The 21,600-nt window shown below is 43.5% G+C and overlaps 1 protein-coding gene across 1 annotated transcript in view; it reads right to left on the bottom strand.

Annotated features, from left to right (window-relative positions):
• The window catches only part of KRCC1 (lysine rich coiled-coil 1), a 31,317-nt gene extending 19,379 nt beyond the window's left edge, over nt 1-11,938 (bottom strand). Inside the window, exon 1 of the mRNA XM_063457623.1 lies at nt 11,760-11,938. Within this exon, the coding sequence (XP_063313693.1) occupies nt 11,760-11,877 (118 nt within the window). The 5' untranslated portion in view covers nt 11,878-11,938. The remainder of the gene's footprint in view (nt 1-11,759) is intronic.
• Between the last annotated feature and the right edge of the window lie 9,662 nt (nt 11,939-21,600).

Below are 21,600 nucleotides of genomic sequence, written 5' to 3'. Positions count from 1 at the left end.
TAGCTGCCCATATTCTGTTGGAAAAAGATGCCAAAGCAGCTACAAGCATCTGCTTGTTTCTCTGCATTTCATTTCATTACGCAACTCACGCTTGCAGGACTTCTCGCGGGCGGCTCCCTTGCTATGGAATAGCCTGCCTACCGCCATCAGACTCTCCCCTAGTCTTGCATCTTTTAAGAAGTGCCTTAAAACCCATCTCTTTAGGAAAGCTTATGGCCTCCAAGACTAACCCCTACCTCACATACCTGTCTCTTGCCCTCTCCTAAAGGGCAGCCCACCTTATTTGATTGCAAATTCCTGTCCAAATGTGTTTTACACCCCACCTCCTATAGAATGTAAGCTCGATTGATCAGGGTCCTCTTCAACCTATTGTTCCTGTAAGTTTATTAGTAATATTCCTATTTATAGTTAAATCCCCTCTCATAATATTGTAAAGCGCTACGGAATCTGTTGGCGCTATATAAATGGCAATAATAAATAAATAATTATTATTTTTTTTAAACATGAACTACATTGAACATATCTATCAATGCAGTGCAATCACGGCTTACATTTAATATGGGATGGAAATTGGCAATGTTCCTGAACTACTTTAAGTTTTTGTTTATAATTCACCAACTTATTTTTATGGAAAGTTGCTTGCTTAGTTTGTACAGGGCCAACAGATGTATTTAAAGGAACACTCCATGCATAGCTTGCTGAAGTGCTTTATGTGTCTGGAGTCCATCATGTGTGACAGTTTATAAAAGTTTGATAGAAAGGAGCACTTTAACAATTGGGGACAGAAACACATCCCGGGCTGTCACTCAGTCACTTCTTACTTTTCTGCTATGCTCTCAGGAACTAATATAGTGGCAGGTGTGCTGGCTAGCCCATGCCTACTTTTCCTTCTTCTCAGTGTTCTGTATTACAGCTTATTGAGAGGCATAGGAAAGCAGAGTATGCGTGCATAATCTTGGCTACAGCACAGAGAAGACTGATCGGCGTATTCACCAACACAAAGTCTGTGTCAGGGAAAAAGGGGAAATGCTTGCAAAGGCTGCAGCTTTAGAAAACATGCATGCTCTCTTTGGAGTCATATCTACTAAATTGTTTGGTTTAAAGGGACACAACAGCCTGTCCCTGCAGGCTTTTCAATGTAAACACTGTATACATTGATGCCAAGTAACATCTCTAGTGGCAGTCACTCAGACAGCAACTAGAGGTGCTTCGCAATGCAGCACTGCACAGTGTGACGGACATTCAGTGTCTCCACACCTTGTATGGAGACACTGAACGTTCCCCATAGAGATGCATTGATTCAATGCATCTCTACGAGGAGATGGTGATTGGCGAACCGTGGCGTTTTGCAGTGCGTGCGCATAAGGCCATTCATTATTTGCTGTGGGTAAAATAGATAATATAAGCACTGTGGGAACAGACAAAAGCTTAGATAAAACCAGTAGCTTGCCGTTTGGTAATCCATTGAATCTATTCCATGGCATATCAGACTGATCCCTCTCATAAGGGAAAGCATTAAATTGGCTGAGGGAAAAAAAGGTGAGTAAAATCACCTTTTCAGAGTGATCAGGTCACCTAAACAGCCACACCAGCACTATAGTATCAGAAATTATATTGATATACACTGGTAGGTATGCTTAGCATTTTAAAGGTTACCACAGCCAGAAGGCACAGCCCAGTGTATACCAACAATATCCAAACTGTGGCTCAAACGGATACTTTAGCCTAAATTTTACTGGTCACATTTCAATTTACTAGAGTTTCTGAATAAACAGGGGAATTATAACTGCGTTTAGCAGTCAATATTCAGTGGCAAATTGGATTTGACGGTGGAGTTATACTCTGCATAACCTGACCATCTTCCAGGATACATATTAAAGTAGATATGTCACTACTGTGGAATTTACACTATTAATTAAAACAATAAAAGTCACATTAACTTGTGCTAATCTTGTTTTCACAAGATGCTGTTTTCTTTTAAATTTGTATTAAAGGAACAGTCAGTGCACCACAACAACTTCATCAAAATAAATTGTTACAGAGCCTGGGGATTCCTGGTGCTTCCTTACCTTTAGGGGTGAAACTATTCACAAACAATTTAACCCCAAAATTTGCTCTCCAGCGCCGTCCCTCGCTCTCCCTGTCCACATCCGCTTTTAGAAAATCAGCTAGAGAAACCTGCCAGGCACGGGCGCAGATAATTGACTTAGAGTGGTCAGCTGACGATCTAAGCCTATCAGTAGCTCCTTACGCATAAATGGTACACACCTTTCTCAAGCAGTTTGTATGCATGGGGAGTGAGTTAGAACAATGATTGACAAAGAGGTAAAGATTCCTAAATTACATTTCTCAGGCTTTACAAATACATATTTGATAAATATAGGGGTAAGTAAGCACAATATTAAAAAAACAACAACAAAAAAACAAACTGTGAAGTGACAGGTAACCTTTAACCCCTTAAGGACACATGACATGTCTGACATGTCATGATTCCCTTTTATTCCAGAAGTTTGGTCCTTAAGGGGTTAAAGAATAACTAACTACATTTCCTCAATTATACCAGCTACAAGTTGGCTATGAGTGGCGCTGAAATGTTTCCCCCTTAACCTATATACTTAGTTGACTAAATTAGTTAACTCCAGCAGTGCTGTACACTGAGAGCAGGCATGTGTACGGCTTGCGATAAACAATTCCAAGTGAACACCTGCATGCATACGAAATTTTTGTTTGATGGCGGTGAAGCCTCTGAAATGTTGAAGTTCACGTAAGGATTTTGCTTACCTTAGCAGCTCTATTCAAGCCAAAAAATATTGTTTACTGGGTTGAGGGAACGAGGAAGTGTCTCTCGAAGTAACAGTTCCTGTTTAAGTAAAGTATGGTATCTTAGTCTAAGCTTTAGTACACATATAATGTGTCCATCTGCCTGGAGTATCGATTTAAAGGGTACCTGTCATGCCCCAAACAACCTATGCTCATTAGATTCCAGCTATACAATATGCTAGTTTTGCTATCAAAAGTATAGATTAGGAGAAAAAGCTATAAAAAAATAGGGGACTTACCACAGGAGGTGTTCTCTACGCATAGCAACCGTAGCAAACCAGATGTGGTTGCCATGGAAACTCTCAAGCTGGAGCACCTTGTGCTGGCTGTGGAGTATAGAAACAGAGTGACATTTAATAGGCATGATGTCACTCTGCTTCGAAGCCAGTACGTCAACGACGAGATTTGCCCTGCTTGGGGATGCGTCCCAAGCTGGGCGAATCAAAGAAGACTGCGGGAAGAGCGCAGGATGGACTGAAGGTGGGTGTTAACACCCACAAAGCGTGACTATGCCAGCGCTGGAACGGAGGAAAAATTAGTAAATCTGTATATTTCACACTGAATATATAGTTACATAGTTGAAGAGAGACTTGTACCCATCAAGTTCAGCCTCTCACATTTGTTTTTGCGGTCAATAAAAAAAAAAAAAAAAAAAAAACCCAGTCTGAAGCGCTTCCAATTTTGCAACAAACTAGGAAAAACATTCCTTCTTGACCCCAGAATGGCAGTCAGATATCTCCTTGGATCAAGAAGCTATTACCCCACAAATTAAAACTTATATTGCACCACATATCTTTGTGATGTATGGTGTATTCAATGGTATATGGGAACGATTTCAGGGAAGCAAAACTTTGAATGACAGGTTCACTTTAGTATCATTTAAAGAAAGTCCGTTACCTATGAGGATCTTTGTATATTTTGTAAAGATCCCCGAAGGTGCATGCTCGCTTTCTGTGCGGTAGCCAGGGGTGAAGCAGAATGTAGTGATACTTAGCTGAATCTCTCCACGGAGGACCCTTCTTTCTGCAGCTCCTACTCTTTCACCTGCCAGGACCCATAGGACTACTGAACTTTACTGCGTGCATATGACAATGTCTATGAAGGATCACATGGTATCCTAAATAGATCAACTGGCACAACATAAGAAAATATGTATGTTTTCCACAGCACTCTAACAATGGCTGACAGAATTTGTCAGTCTCGCCATTATTCATAAGAAACACACCAGCGCAAGGAGTTGCATAATGTACTTTTTGCCCTTCTTGAACAGACATGTTTTATTGTGACGTGTGAAATTTGTTGCTGCTATAAATTGGCAGATGAAAAATATTTTGCTGCATCTACTCTAACTGGTAAACACTGCAGGACATGAGAGTTTCATGAAACATTACTGAAGATGTACCACTATGGTGTTTATGGTTAGGTGCAGAGAAACACTCTCCAGATATGCTTGGTCCAGGAATAGACTAAAACAACAAAACCTCGTAGAGGAAAGGGTTATTCCAAGCATCATAACCAGTATAGCCCTCTGTAGTGATTCCCCTGGCTTGGTTCCTCGGTATTGGGGCAAATTGTTTAGTAATGGTTTGCCCCCTTATCTATGGCTGCACTAGGCTCCGAGGCACCCTTGTGGTCCACTAAAGCACTTCTAGATTCTGCAAAGCAGTTGACCATTCTCAGCCAATGAATATAGATTGCATGACGACTTCCAGTCACTGAAGTGGTCATGGTGCTTGGATTATTGCAATGGTGTTTAAGATTATAGACAGAAAATTTCCAGATAAGCTGGATCCAGAAATAAACTATAACAGCTACGACGTAAATTCATAGAGGAAAAGGTTATTCCAAGAATCATAACCAGTCCTCTGTAATGAATGTGCTGCCAGGAGTACCCTGGCTCTGTAACTCGGAAACAGGGCAAACTGTTTAGTGACAGTTTACACCCTTATCTAGATCTGCACAGGGCTCCAACGTTCCCTAGTGGTCCAGTGACACACTTGCAGCTTCTCCAGACCAAGAAAAACTAACTGCGGTCATCACCATTCATTGGCTGAGACCATGCTCAACCAATGGATGCAATTCTGTGCATTGAAAATTGCACAGAATTGCCAGCCGGGAACTGATGACACCCCAGTGACGGTGCTGTATAACATCCGGGAGGCAGTAGGACTAAAAGCCGTATGTGCAGTGTTTCATAGTAACCCTTTATTTAATAAAGTGTGTACCTCTTGGAATTCTAAGTAAATCAGCAGATGCTCTAAGCCAATGAATTCTGTTCAAAACTTAAATCTAATGCTCAAGAGGAACTTCTGATTTTAGCTATATCAAAGTAAAAGGGCTCAAGTGCTCAGGGTATCCAGGCAAATGTCCAACCATTTTAAAACAGTTGACTCAGAGTGGTACCATGACCACCCCAGCACTCTGCCTAAATACCTCTTTAAAGGTCACTAGAGAGCAGTTTTCCCACTATTATGATGCCCAACATGGATCATTATCTAATCATCACACCCACAAATTAAAAAAAAAAGAAACAAAAACCTTCATTTTAAACTGTGAGAAATAGTACAATACTCCAAGGAACTATATTTTACTTGCTTTATTTAAACCATACTTGTCATGGTACACCCAACATGGGTTTAAATAAAATTTCAATTATACATTGTCCTAGCAGTAATGCTAGCAAATGTATATATTTTAAATGCAGCAGTTCTTGTTGTAGATGTCTACATGACAACCAAGCAACAGAGGAGAGCAGGAGATCCATCCTAAAGGTTCTTTCTATTATTCTATAAGTGAGAAAGCCAACAAGTACTCTTATTGACTTCTTCATAGAGACCAAGGAAACTGTGCAGCAGCCATGCGCTTACTTGGTTGCTACACTCTTTAAAAAGCATGAATGGTGCCAACAGTAAACTGACAGAAACTAGGTGTTGCATCTACCCGCATGACTTGCAGTTTCATTCATGATTTTACGTATATTAAAGTTACTAGCAAGGAACAGTGAGATTTTGATGTGTGCTCTGCTGTCCTATAGAATCTACTAGTGAGAACTGTCTGAAATATATCACTGAAGCAACTGTAAATCGTAGTGATGTGAAGCAAAATCAGGGAATTGATATTTGGTCATATGTTTTTATCTATAATATGCATTAAAAGTTGGACTATATGAAAATTTAAAAGGAGTAATAAGGATCAGAATCACTATAGCTCAATGTAGTGGTTATGGTGCTGAATGACCCAGTGCCATTGCATGGTATGTAGCCAAACAGTTTTCGCATGGTTTCACAACTTACCCGTGTCCAGCTGCACACCAGCTTTCGGTCTTCTCCTGCCTGAGAATTAGGATTGCTCTATAGAGCACAAGCAGGGAGATGCAGGAGAACACGTATCACCTGAAAGCACCTGTTGCATCGATTTGCTTTATTGTATGGAGACATACAGCTTCTCTTACAGGTACGGGTGCCCACGGGACACAGGTAAGCTGTCCAACAGTACTAAAATGGTTTGACTACTTACCATGAGATGGTACCAGGGCACTTCTGCCACCATAATCACTATAGTGGACTGTAGTGGTAATGGTATTTGGAGTGTTCCTTTAAAGGGACTCGACAAAAACTGAGACCACTTCATTGCAATAAAGTGGCCTGTGTGCAACGCCCGTCTGTTTATCCCTGCAACTGAAAAAAGTGCCGCTTTGCAGGAACTGTCTGCCACTAGAGTTGCTGCCATAGCTAGAACAGAGTGCATGCATGCACATTAGCCTCCCAATGCTTCTCTACGCGGAAGCATTGGATTGGCTGAGATCATTGAGATTGATGATCTTAGTTAGGGGTGGCCACCTACACAGGTAGGAAAACAGTATAGTATTAGGAATGCATGTTTGTATTCCTAACAATATAGTGTTCCTTTAATTATATGTTTTTTTGTTTTTAAAGGAAAATTAACCAGGAAATTGCCAGACCTTAAATTGCTGGCAGGGGTGAAACTTATCAGTAAAACGACATTACATAGGATTTTTGTAAAAAAAAAAAAAAAAAAAAATTAAAATATAGGATTCAGGACAGGTCCTGACTTCCTTTCAACAAGCTGAATGCTGCTGAATAGCATTAATGTCAAATATAACTTCTGCAAACAGGTAAAATGACATACAACTTGCACTTTAATAAAAAAACATTGCTTTTGCTGCAACTAGGGTGATCATATCATCTTTTTCCAGGTATGCATATTAAAATGTATACGGCAAGAATGCAATAAAAATATCTTATCCCTGATAAGTGTCCATTTTTTTAAAGAGCAATATCTTTGCTATACTTGCTGTGGAATATGGCATTTTGACACGATAAACTGCATACTCTATTAATGGGAAGTGTGAATACAGTAGGACTTTTCAGTATCAAAAATAAATAGACGAGAAATATGCCTTTTCACCTGTGTACATCATTTAGCATTCATACCGTACTAATATACTAGGCTCTATGTTAAGGTGAAGCCTTCAGAGGCAATGTCAATTTTATTAGGGCATGTGTTTTAAAGGGAGACAAGAGAGCTCACAGTGAAGTCCCAGGCTTAAAGTGTTAAAGGGTTAGTCCTCAAGTGTTAACAATTTGCCATATATTTTAATGCATTAGAAAACAGGTTACATAAAACAAACTTAAAGTTACTTGCTGGCAGACCTCTCCCACACCAGGATGGTCTTATCCCATAAAATTCTGTCTAGCTGTTATTTACGGGATAAGCGGTTTATTCACAAATAGTTGTTCTAATCATCACATGGGATAATTGGAACTGCTCAATAAACTGTTAAGCACCACAGTTTATACACAGCCCTGTTCACTGTGTAGTGAACAGGACTGTGTTTCACTACCAGCTTTGCATTGGTCAACTAATCCGCAGTTTGTGGTTTGGCTCTCACCAATGAAGGTCAGAATTAAAGGAACACTGCAGGAACCACAACAACTTCATCTAAATGAAGTTATGGTGCCACTGAGGTTCCAGAGTGCACTCTTATGTTTCTCTCAGCCAATTAGTGTTGCCCCTGCCTGGCAGCATGCTGCGCTTTCTGAAACTGAAAGTTCAGGTGTGGGATGCCGCCTGGAGGAAGTTGACATTGGAGGAAACTTTGGGGTGAGGTTGAGAACAGTTTAACCCATTCTGGCACCATAAAAAAACGTAATTTACATAAAGCTGTTATGGTGCCTAAATAGTCCCTTTAACCCCTTAAGGACACATGACATGTGTGACACGTCATGATTCCATTTTAGTCCAGAAGTTTGGTCCTTAAGGGGTTAAATGTTTTTTGCTTTGTGCTGTCTTATAGTAGCAGCGATTTTTACAAATTTCTACTGCTCCAATCCACTATTAGTAATGTGAATGGGCTCAGGGTAGCTCTGACCCATGAGACTTGTTGCTCCAAATATACTCACTCAAAAAGCACATGCGGTCTGAGGAATCCAGTTCCATGTTATAACTCCTCTTCAGTTTCAAATTACCCATAATTAGAACCAAGGGCCTCCTAATCTCTTTTCATACATAATCTCAGGGCAACAAAGAATTAATTACAACTATAGCTATAATCTTATAGTAAGGAGCAACATATGAATATTTGAGGGAAATTTATTCTACCTAAGCTAGATATGATTTTAGAAGCTCCCCAACTGCATGCTGCACAAAAGTATATAAGCGTCTAATTTACATACAATACCTTAGGGTTCCTAATTCTAAATTATAGGAAGCCGCGCTGTATTTCTCACTAGATACCCATAAAATAATGGGGTTTAGATTCACTAACTACTTGTACAGAAATTCTAGGGAAATTTGCACACATATGCTAAACTTTAAAAAGCAGCAAATTGAAGGCAGAATGGTAAAACTGAGACTAAAAGTAAAGGAACACTCCAAGGATCAGCACCACTTCAGTAATTTGAAGTGAAAGAACACTCTGCAAAAGTTCTGAGGTGTTTTATTTAGTCGCAGGGTTGCCCAACAGGTAGGTCCCCAGATGTTGTAGAACTACAACTCCCATGATGCTTTGTCATTCTAAAGGCATGCAGAGCATCATGGGAGTTGTGATTCTACAACATCTGGGGATCTATCTGTTGGACAGCCCTGATTGCACTGAAGGAAACACACAAATGGCAACATTGCCATTTGTGTGTTTTCTGCAATTAACTAAAAAAAAAAAAAATGACACCTCACAACTTGTGAAGAGTACTACACCATCCTTTCACTTGATATTACTTGTGTGAGGATGCAGGAGGTCTTTACAGCACCCCAATTTTAGTAAGTGTTTATCCATGTCATATGTGAGCCCTGCCCCGCTAAGAGCTTCCATTACATCTCCTGAGCTTATTGGCTGAGAACGTCAGCTGATCACTCCCAGTCAACGAGCTAAGAGCTACATGTGTGAAAATTCCCCAGTTTACTACAACTTGGAGTTTAATGAATAAACCCACAAAGTAAAGTCTTACAAGGCAATCTCTCCACTGCAAACACAATACACAAAATGTTGGATGTCACATTTTATTTATTGGTAAATTCGTATTTTTGTGTTTTTTTTAAGTTAGTGTTAGGAGCAGAAATTTGTATCTTAAGTCTGTTTTTAATAAGGATAAGGCATTTAGAGCTCTGGATCCTCACATTGGAAATAAAAACATTAAAATACGAGATTACCTTTCTCTTAAAATCATCTAGCCCAGGGGTAGGCAACGATAGGTACTCCATGTTGTGGGCTACGTCTCCCATGATACTTTGCCAGTATTATGGCTGCAAGAGCATTAAAGGAGACGTAGTCCACACCATCTGGATTGCCGTACAATCCCTACCCAAGTCCTAGCCTATAGATGTGTAAGAAGGCAAGATACATAATATCTCTACAGTGACATTAGGGTGGAACCTATATATAAACACAGAAGGCGAGTCAAAAAAACAGGAACCAACCCAAATACAATCATTTAGAATGCTTAATGTTAAATCTCATCAATACCATAATGTAATCCATACTTTATGCATAAAAGATGAAATTTATCCACATGAAGCACCTTAGATGTATCTGGAAAGGCCCTGCCTTTTTAACCTGGCCCTGTATATGGAATTACAGGGGAAACTCCCATGGGCTTCTATGTACATACAAGGGGCTTATAAAGAAAAATGGCAAAAATCATGAAAAACATAACTACTGCTGAGGAGACTGCCAGGCCTTTCTGTACACAAAGGGCTGCTGTGGAGACTTACTGAGCCTGAGCTATAAAAATAGTGTGTGTGTGTATATATATATATATATATATATATATCGCTTACCATGATACATAGAATATAGCTCTGTATATCTCCAGGCCCTCCAATAGGCAGAACTCTATGTGTACACAGTCCTGGGATATTTACGGAGCCATAACCTGGTGTATACAACATGGAATATATAACATGGTGTATAGCTCTGTATATCTCCAGCCTCTCCTATAGGCAGCCATGGCCTTCCTGTACACACTGGAATGAGGGAGATTTACTGAGCCATAACCTGGTGTATAGCTCTGTTATCTCCAGCCTCTCCTGTAGGCGGCCATGGCCTTCCTGTACACACAGGACTAGGGGAAGATTTACTGAGCCATAACCTGGTATATATTACATGGTGTATAGCTCTGTAGATCTCCAGCCTCTCCTGTAGGCGGCCATGGCCTTCCTGTACACACAGGACTAGGGGAAGATTTACTGAGCCATAACCTGGTGTATATTACATGGTGTATAGCTCTGTCTATCTCCAGCCTCTCCTGTAAGCAGCCATGGCCTTCCTGTACACACAGGACTGGGGGAGATTTACTGAGCCATAACATGGTGTATATAACATGGCGTATAGCTCTGTCTATCTCCAGCCTCTCCTGTTATATAACATGGTGTATATAACATGGTATATGGAAAATATAACATGGTGTATAACTTTGTATATCTCCAGCCTCTCCTATAGGCAGCCATGGCCTTACTGTACACACAGGACTAGGGGAAGATTAACTGAGGCATAACATTGTGTATATAACATGGTGTATAGCTCTGTATATCTCCAGCCTGTCCTGTTATATAACATGGTATATGGAGTATATAACATGGAGTATGTCTCCAGGCGGTTATTTAAGCAGCCTTGGCCTTCCTGTACACACAGGAATGAGGGAGATTTACTGAGCCATAACCTGGTGTATATAACATGGAGTATATCTCCAGCCTGTCCTATTATATAATATGGTATATGGAGTATATAACACTGTGTATAGCTCTGTATCTCCAGCCTGTCCTGTTATATAACATGGTATAATATGGAGTATATAACACGGTGTATAGCTCTGTATCTCCAGCCTGTCCTGTTATACAACATGGTATAATATGGAGTATATAACACGGTGTATAGCTCTGTATCTCCAGCCTGTCCTGTTATATAACATGGTATAATATGGAGTATATAACACGGTGTATAGCTCTGTATCTCCAGCCTGTCCTGTTATACAACATGGTATAATATGGAGTATATAACACGGTGTATAGCTCTGTATCTCCAGCCTGTCCTGTTATATAACATGGTATAATATGGAGTATATAACACGGTGTATAGCTCTGTATCTCCAGCCTGTCCTGTTATACAACATGGTATAATATGGAGTATATAACACGGTGTATAGCTCTGTATCTCCAGCCTGTCCTGTTATATAACATGGTATAATATGGAGTATATAACATTGTTTATATATAGCTCTGTATCTCCAGCCTGTCCTGTAGGCAGCCATGGCCTGTGTGTCTCCCCCTCTCACACAGCAGAGGCCCAGGAAGGCAGGACCGTGTTGTGGCCCCTGGGAGCCCTTCCTGGCCCCCCGGGGCCCTGGGCCTAGCCGGCTCCCCCGGCTGAGTGTCCTGTAACCCGGGCCCTGAGTGTAGGACTGCTGGGGCTCACTCACACTCACCTGTCTGTACATTACTACTAATGTCACCCCCCGCCATGGGCACGCTACAACTGGCAGCGGGGCTGCTCTGTGTTATACTCTCCACTAGCTGCGGGATGATGGCACCCTCCGACGCCATGTTACAGGCACTCGGTATCTCCCTCTAACTCCCCCACCCTCCTGCAGGACTCCGCCAAACGGGGCGGGGATAACACGTCACGGCTGACGTCGACGGCAGGGGCAGAGAGACGCTATATATGACGTCGTGAGCGGCGGTTTTGCCAGGTGACCGGAAGTACATGCCCGCGGCGGCCATCTTTGTTTAGGGCAACATTCCAGCCGCTAGCTTTATAATGAGATAAGAGACATTCCACGTGTAGGGGGAGCAGTCAGGATCAGTTTGTAGCTTGATCATAGTAACATTGTTATAACAAAAAAAAAAAAAAAAAAATGGCTTTAATAAAAATGTACTCATAGACAGAGGGCAACCATCATTACTATTTTCCTGGACTCCTGATAGCACATGTTGGTGGGCTGTATGTGAAAGGGGTCACACTGCCTTGTTAGTACTAGTGGCACTCCAGATGTTTTGGACTACACCTACCATGATGCTTTGCCAGCATTATGGGTGTAAGAGCATTATGGGAGATGTAGTCCAAAACATCTGGAGTGCCAGAGGTTGCCTATCCCGTAACTAGTCACTAAAGTGAGAATTGCTCAATTCTGAGTGAATCCAAAGTGAATGGCCAAAATAAACAAACTTTTTTTTTTTTTTTAATTGGGCAAGATTGACCTAAACTAAATCATTCCTCCCAACCATCCCTGGTTCAGTGGAACAGTCTTAAATTTTTGGGTGCTGTGCCACCATCACAATCATTATATCGCTATTGTGTTCAATGAAACAATGCTGCCTGCAGGGTCTGCCCTCAGTGGGCCAGCCTCAATGATGGACAGGCAGCCTGGTGTGCATTCCCGCCAGGCTGACCTATCAATCCTTTAGATCAGTGGTTCCCAACCTGTGATATATGCATACCCTAAGGTACAGTTCCAGTTCCCCCAGGAAAACGCAATTCAAAATCAGTAATGGTGGCTCTACTGCTGGCACACTGTACAGGCTGGGAACTGCAGGGCCCTGATAGCATTTGTCTATTGGAAGGCCCTAAGTGCATGGGTCACTTGATGGACAGGTGCCATCAGGGGCCCGGTTGTGTGCACTATAAACAGCGCAACCGGGTTTTAGGAGGGTTTAAGCCCTCGGACTGGGAGAGGAGCTAGCCTCTAATTCCCAACAACTCCAGCCAGCAGAAGTCACCATCCTGCTCCCAAACAGGAAAATGGAAGGTGGCTAAAATATTTACCTGTATGTGTGTTTTTGTGTGTCTGTATCTGCTTGTGTGTCTGGATCTGTATTTATGTATGTAGTGTTTGTATCTGTATGTGTGTCAGTGTTTGTATACGTGTGTGTGTGTATTTGCATGTGTCAGTGTGTGTATCTGTGTATCCAAATGTGTGTCAGTGTTTGCTTCTGTGTGTCTGTGCACCTACATCTGTGGCAGTGTTTGTATCTATGGGTCTGTGTAACTCCATGTGTGTCAGTGTGTGTGTGTTTCTGCATGTGTGGCAGTGTATTGTGTATCTAGATTTGTGTCCGTGCTTACTTCTGTGTGTCTGCATGTGTGGCAGTGTGTGTCTGTGTATCGGCATATGTAGCAGTTGTGGAGATGTCCCTCTTATGCTTCAGCTCGTACAAACAGTGATCAATGCTGGGCTGCTGGCATATCCCAGGACCAATCAAGGAGCAGGAGGAAAGCAGAGAGACCTGACCAGGGTATTTCTAAGACCATGGGAGCAGGGCCGGACTGGGAATTAAAAGCAGCCCTGGAAAAAAATTATTTACCAGCCCCATAATGCGTCGCGCCAGCATAGTGTGCAGATACAGAGTTAGAAAAGATAACTTAAAATTAAAATTATTACTCCAACGTGAAAAAAAGCACTCATAGGCTTAAAAAAAAGAGTGCAGATTTATTTTAAGCAGACGTGCCTTTGCATATAACCAATGTTTCAGTCCAACTACCATGACATATTAAGGAAAGCTTGGTAATGGGACTGAAATGGTGAATGTATGTAGGGCACAACTGTAAAAAATGACGTTATCTTGTTTATTTTGAGGTTCTGTGGGTGCACTCTTCACTTTAAATATGTTATTGTGCTGGAGTATGTACCTAGCAACAAGACTGGGCCAATATCTGCTTATTACATATTGTACATATCAATGACATTTCTCAGTGTATTATGCATATATAAATGTACATTAATATATGTGTAAATATAATAGGCATAATTATATATATAATCAGTGGTGGATCCAGAGCCTGATCTCAGGAGGGGGAACCAATAGATTATTTAAAGAAATAATCCGTGCACAATAACCACTACTGCTCTGTGTAGTGGGTATGGTGCCAGTTGTGCCGGGACCCGTTTCCAGAGTAAATAGTCAAACCGTTTAAGTACAGTTTGACAACTTACCTGGGGTCTGCTGGGATATGGGGCTGTAGTAGGGTTTAGGAGCAGTGGTGCAATGTGTGAGGGGTGCAATGTGTGTGAAAGGTTCAGTGTGTAGGGTGCGTGGGGCAATGTGTGTATGGGTGGCTGTGTGTGTAGGGCAATGTGTGTATGGGGGTCTGTGTGTGTGTATGGGGGGGGGGGGGGCAGTGTGTGAATGTGTATGGTGTGTGTGTGGGCAGTGTTTGTATGGGGCTAGAGTTCACTCTCACCACTTGGACCTGGTGGTCGCAGTGGTGAGAGTGAACTCTAGCCTGTAGCTCCAGGGCTAGAGTTTCCCTGTGGCACTCTCCCCCCCCTCTGTCTCTCTCTATTCACCCCTCTTTCTCCCCTTGTGTCTCACTCTCCCCCCTTTCCCTGTGGCACTCTCCCTCCCCCTCTGTCTCTCTCTATTCGCCTCTCTTTCTCCCCTTGTGTCTCACTCTCCCCCCTCTGTCTCTTTCTCCCTCCTTTCCCTGTGGCACTCTCCCTCCCCCTCTGTCTCTCTCTATTCACCCCTCTTTCTCCCCTTGTGTCTCACTCTCCCCCCTCTCCCTGTGGCACTCCCCCCCTCTGTCTCTCTCTCTATTCAACCCCCCATTTCCTCTGTCTCTCTCTCTATTCACCCCCCCATTCCCTCTGTATCTCTCTCTATTCACCCCCCCATTCCCTCTGTCTCTCTCTATTCACCGCCCCTATCCCCTCTGTCTCTCTTTCTATTCACCCCCCATCCCCTCTGTCTCTCTCTCTATTCACCCCCCACCCCCTCTGTCACTCTCTCTATTCACCCCCCACCCCCTCTGTCACTCTCTCTATTCACCCCCCACCCCCTCTGTCTCTCTCTCTCTATTCACCCCCCACCCCCTCTGTCTCTCTCTCTATTCACCCCCCACCCCCTCTGTCTCTCTCTCTATTCACCCCCCACCCCCTCTTTCTCTCTCTCTATTCACCCCCCACCCCCTCTGTCTCTCTCTCTATTCACCCCCACCCCCTCTGTCTCTCTCTCTATTCACCCCCCGCCCCCTCTGTCTCTCTCTCTATTCACCCCCCGCCCCCTCTGTCTCTCTCTCTATTCACCTCCCACCCCCTCTGTCTCTCTCTCTCTATTCACCCCCCACCCCCTCTGTCTCTCTCTCTATTCACCCCCCCATCCCCTCTGTGTCTCTCTCTCTATTCACCCCCCCCCATCTCCCCCACCCACCTTAGAGGAGTCAGGGGGCCGGCAGAGGAGTCAGGGGCCGGCAGAGGAGTCAGGGGGCCGGCAGAGGAGTCAGGGGGCCGGCAGCGTTCCACACTGCAGCCTCGCCGGACCAGCGGCACTCCTACTGCTGAGGGCTGAAGGGGGAGGGAGCATATCTCTACCATGCTCCCTCGCGGTTCCCACAATCCCCAGCAGCATCCGTGCTGTGAATTGTGGGAACCGCGAGGGAGCATGGTAGAGATATGCTCCCTCCCCCTTCAGCCCTCAGCAGTAGGAGTTCCGCCGGACCGGCGAGGCTGGGATCCGGCCCGGCGGCTCCAGCCTGGAACGCGGCCGCCGGCCCCCCTCTGAGTGTGCCACAGGACCGGCCACCCGGTGGCACATACTTGCGCAGCCCCCAGATGCCGCGGCCCACCGGGAAATTTCCCGGTATCCCGGTGGGCCAGTCCGGCCCTGCATGGGAGTCTCCCTGCTACTTGGGGGGACAATTGCATATTTAAAATGACCGCAGCCGAGCGCATCACTAGCTCTGCCCAAAGGGGGCGTGTCCACCCACATTACTGGCAGGTCAGCCTTGTGTGAATACACACCAGATTGCCTGCCAATCAATTTAGCGACTGAGAATTGACCCCTAAACAGAGCACGAGCGCTTCTAATGACGCACTCATGCTATGACTGCTGGGAATAGTTTTTTGTTGTCCCTTAAAGCGTGACACTAGGGAACTAAGGGGGGACAGGACCCAAAAATCAGGGCTGTCCCGCTGAAATTGGAACGGTTGGGAGGCTTGCAATTAATTGTTTAGTGAATAATCTCATAGACATTTGAGTAATTACTGACATAGTGTGAAACCAGGGTATATTTGGATCTTCTTTTGCTCAACCTCTCACCTCAACCTCAGGGGCGGCTCCAGAACCTAATCTCGGGATGGACAATGGTAGATTATTTAAAGAAACAATCCAGGCACAATGACCACCACAGCTTTCTATAGTGGTTATGGTGGTGGGAGTGCCGTAGCGCCCCCCAGTTTAAGTAGTCAAACCATTTAGAACAGTTTGACAACTTACCTTGGCTCTGCTGGAATAGAGGCTGCAGTAGGGGATAGGGGCAGTATAGTGTGTATGTGTGTAAGAGGTGCAATGTATGTCTGTGAGGGGTAGTGTGTGTGAGGGGTAGTGTGTTTGATGGGTGCTTTGTGTTTGTATGGGGGCAGTGTGTGCATGGGGTTGTAGAGAGGCAGTGTGTAGTGATGTACCGAACGGTTCGCTGGCGAATAGTTCCTGGCTAACATAGCGTGTTGCGTTCGCCACGGCGGGCGAACATATGCGCGGTTCGATCCGCCCCCTATTCGTCGTCATTGAGTAAACTTTGACCCTGTGCCTCACAGTCAGCAGACACATTCCAGCCAATCAGCAGCAGACCCTCCCTTCCAGACCCTCCCACCTCCTGTACAGCATCAATTTTAGATTAATGCTGAAGCTGCATTCTTAGTGAGAGGAGGGAAAGTGTAGCTGCTGCTGATTTGATAGGGAAATGGATAGCTAGGCTAGTGTATTCAGTGTCCACTACAGTACTGAAGGACTCATCTGATCTCTGCTGTAAGGACAGCACCCCAAAAAGCCCTTTTTAGGGCTAGAAAATCAGTCTGCTTTTTTTTCCCTATGTAATCTAATTGCAGTTGCCTGCCTGCCAACTTCTGTGTCAGGCTCACAGTGGATACTGTGCCCACTTGCCCAGTGCCACCACTCATATCTGGTGTCACAATAGCTTGCATTTAAAAACAATATTTTTTTCACTGTAATAGATTGAATAGCAGTTAGTTGTCTGCAAGCGTCTGTGTGTCAGGCCTACAGCGTGCACTCTGCCAACCTCTGCCAGTGCACAGTGCCACTCATATCTGGTGTCACAATAGCTTGCATTTAAAAACAAAAAAACGTTTTTTCACTGTTATAGATTGAATAGCAGTTAGTTGTCTTCAAGCGTGTGTGTCAGGCCTACAGCATCTACTCTGCTAACCTCTGCCAGTGCACAGTGCCACTCATATCTGGTGTCACAATAGCGTGCATTTAAAAACAAAAAATGTTTTCACTGTAATAGATTGAATAGCAGTTAGTTGTCTGCAAGCGTCTGTGTGTCAGGCCAACAGCGTGTACTCTGCCAACCTCTGCCAGTGCACAGTGCCACTCATATCTGGTGTCACAATAGCGTGCATTTAAAAACAAAACATTTTTTTTCACTGTAATAGATTGAATAGCAGTTAGTTGTCTGCAAGCGTCTGTGTGTCAGGCCAACATCGTGTACTCTGCCATCCTCTGCCAGTGCACAGTGCCACTCATATCTGGTGTCACAATAGCGTGCATTTAAAAACAAATTTTTTTTTCACTGTTATAGATTGAATAGCAGTTAGTTGTCTTCAAGCGGGTGTGTCAGGCCTACAGCGTCTACTCTGCCAACCTCTGCCAGTGCACAGTGCCACTCATATCTGGTGCCTCAATAGCTTGCATTTAAAAATAAAAAAGTTTTTGACTGTAATCTAATAGCAGTCAGTGTCCTTCAAGCGGATGTCAGGCCTACAGCGTGTACTCTGCCAACCTCTGCCAGTGCACAGTGCCACTCATATCTGGTGTCACAATAGCTTGCATTTAAAAACAAAAAAAGTTTTTGACTGTAATATTATAGCAGTCAGTGTCCTTCATAAGTGTGTGTCAGGCCTACAGCGTGTACTCTGCCAACCTCTGCCAGTCCACAGTGCCACTCATATCTGGTGTCACAATAGCGTGCATTTAAAAACAAAAAAAGTTTTTGACTGTAATCTAATAGCAGTCAGTGTCCTTCAAGCGGGTGTCAGGCCTACAGCGTTTACTCTGCCAACCTCTGCCAGTGCACAGTGCCACTCATATCTGGTGTCACAATAGCGTGCATTTAAATACAAACATTTTTTTCACTGTTATAGATTGAATAGCAGTTAGTTGTCTTCAAGCGGGTGTGTCAGGCCTCCAGCGTCTACTCTGCCAACCTCTGCCAGTGCACAGTGCCACTCATATCTGGTGCCACAATAGCGTGCATTTAAAAACAAAAAAGTTTTTGACTGTAATCTAATAGCAGTCAGTGTCCTTCAAGCGGATGTCAGACCTACAGCGTGTACTCTGCCAACCTCTGCCAGTGCACAGTGCCACTCATATCTGGTATCACAATAGCTTGCATTTAAAAACAAAAAAAGTTTTTGACTGTAATATAATAGCAGTCAGTGTCCTTCATAAGTGTGTGTCAGGCCTACAGCGTGTACTCTGCCAACCTCTGCCAGTGCACAGTGCCACTCATATCTGGTGTCACAATAGCTTGCATTTAAAAACAAAAACATTTTTTCACTGTAATAGATTGAATAGCAGTTAGTTGTCTGCAAGCGTCTGTGTGTCAGGCCAACAGCGTGTACTCTGCCAACCTCTGCCAGTGCACAGTGCCACTCATATCTGGTGTCACAATAGCGTGCATTTAAAAACAAAAAAAAATTTTCACTGTAGTAGATTGAATAGCAGTTAGTTGTCTGCAAGCGTCTGTGTGTCAGGCCAACATCGTGTACTCTGCCAACCTCTGCCAGTGCACAGTGCCACTCATATCTGGTGTCACAATAGCGTGCATTTAAACAAAAAATTTTTTTTCACTGTTATAGATTGAATAGCAGGTAGTTGTCTTCAAGCGGGTGTGTCAGGCCTACAGCGTCTACTCTGCCAACCTCTGCCAGTGCACAGTGCCACTCATACCTGGTGCCTCAATAGCTTGCATTTAAAAATAAAATAGTTTTTGACTGTAATCTAATAGCAGTCAGTGTCCTTCAAGCGGATGTCAGGCCTACAGCGTGTACTCTGCCAACCTCTGCCAGTGCACAGTGCCACTCATATCTGGTGTCACAATAGCTTGCATTTAAAAACAAAAAAGTTTTTGACTGTAATATAATAGCAGTCAGTGTCCTTCATAAGTGTGTGTCAGGCCTACAGCGTGTACTCTGCCAACCTCTGCCAGTGCACAGTGCCACTCATATCTGGTGTCACAATAGCGTGCATTTAAAAACAAAAAAAGTTTTTGACTGTAATCTAATAGCAGTCAGTGTCCTTCAAGCGGGTGTCAGGCCTACAGCGTTTACTCTGCCAACCTCTGCCAGTGCACAGTGCCACTCATATCTGGTGTCACAATAGCGTGCATTTAAATACAAAATTTTTTTTCACTGTTATAGATTGAATAGCAGTTAGTTGTCTTCAAGCGGGTGTGTCAGGCCTACAGCGTCTACTCTGCCGACCTCTGCCAGTGCACAGTGCCACTCATATCTGGTGCCACAATAGCGTGCATTTAAAAACAAAAAAGTTTTTGACTGTAATCTAATAGCAGTCAGTGTCCTTCAAGCAGATGTCAGGCCTACAGCGTGTACTCTGCCAACCTCTGCCAGTGCACAGTGCCACTCATATCTGGTATCACAATAGCTTGCATTTAAAAACAAAAAAAGTTTTTGACTGTAATATAATAGCAGTCAGTGTCCTTCATAAGTGTGTGTCAGGCCTACAGCGTGTACTCTGCCAACCTCTGCCAGTGCACAGTGCCACTCATATCTAGTGTCACAATAGCTTGCATTTAAAAACAAAAAAAGGTTTTTTCACTGTTATAGATTGAATAGCAGTTAGTTGTCTTCAAGCGTGTGTGTCAGCCTACAGCGTCTACTCTTCTAATCTCTGCCAGTGCACAGTGCCACTCATTTCTGGTGTCACAATAGCGTGCATTTAAAAACAAAAAAATGTTTTTCACTGTATTAGATTGAATAGCAGTTAGTTGTCTGCAAGCGTCTGTGTGTCAGGCCAACATCGTGTACTCTGCCAACCTCTGCCAATGCACAGTGCCACTCATATCTGGTGTCACAATAGCGTGCATTTAAAAACAAAAACATTTTTTTTCACTGTAATAGATTGAATAGCAGTTAGTTGTCTGCAAGCGTCTGTGTGTCAGGCCAACAACATGTACTCGGCCAACCTCTGCCAGGGCACAGTGCCACTCATATCTGGAGTCACAATAGCGTGCATTTAAAAACAAAAAAATTGTTTTCACTGTTATAGATTGAATAGCAGTTAGTTGTCTTCAAGCGGGTGTGTCAGGTCTACAGCGTCTACTCTGCCAACCTCTGCCAGTGCACAGTGCCACTCATATCTGGAGCCTCAATAGCTTGCATTTAAAAATAAAAAAGTTTTTGACTGTAATCTAATAGCAGTCAGTGTCCTTCAAGCGGATGTCAGGCCTACAGCATGTACTCTGCCAACCTCTGCCAGTGCACAGTGCCACTCATATCTGGTGTCACAATAGCTTGCATTTAAAAACAAAAAAGTTTTTGAATGTAATATAATAGCAGTCAGTGTCCTTCATAAGTGTGTGTCAGGCCTACAGCGTGTACTCTGCCAACCTCTGCCAGTGCACAGTGCCACTCATATCTGGTGTCACAATAGCGTGCATTTAAAAACAAAAAAGTTTTTGACTGTAATCTAATAGCATTCAGTGTCCTTCAAGCGGGTGTCAGGCCTACAGCGTTTACTCTGCCAACCTCTGCCAGTGCACAGTGCCACTCATATCTGGTGTCACAATAGCGTGCATTTAAATACCAAATTTTTTTTTCACTGTTATAGATTGAATAGCAGTTAGTTGTCTTCAAGCGGGTGTGTCAGGCCTACAGCGTCTACTCTGCCAACCTCTGCCAGTGCACAGTGCCACTCATATCTGGTGCCACAATAGCGTGCATTTAAAAACAAAAAAGTTTTTGACTGTAATCTAATAGCAGTCAGTGTCCTTCAAGCGGATGTAAGGCCTACAGCATGTACTCTGCCAACCTCTGCCAGTGCACAGTGCCACTCATATCTGGTATCACAATAGCTTCCATTTAAAAACAAAAAAAGTTTTTGACTGTAATATAATAGCAGTCAGTGTCCTTCATAAGTGTGTGTCAGGCCTACAGTGTGTACTCTGCCAACCTCTGCCAGTGCACAGTGTCACTCATATCTGGTGTCACATTAGCGTGCATTTAAAAACAAAAAAAGTTTTTGACTGTAATCTAATAGCAGTCAGAGTCCTTCAAGCGGGTGTCAGGCCTA

This window comes from Pelobates fuscus, chromosome 6 (assembly GCF_036172605.1).
Source record: "Pelobates fuscus isolate aPelFus1 chromosome 6, aPelFus1.pri, whole genome shotgun sequence".
In the NCBI taxonomy this organism is placed as follows: Eukaryota; Metazoa; Chordata; class Amphibia; order Anura; family Pelobatidae; genus Pelobates; species Pelobates fuscus.
Note: the sequence above shows the minus strand (reverse complement) of the source record. Positions and strands in the feature narration are given on the sequence as shown.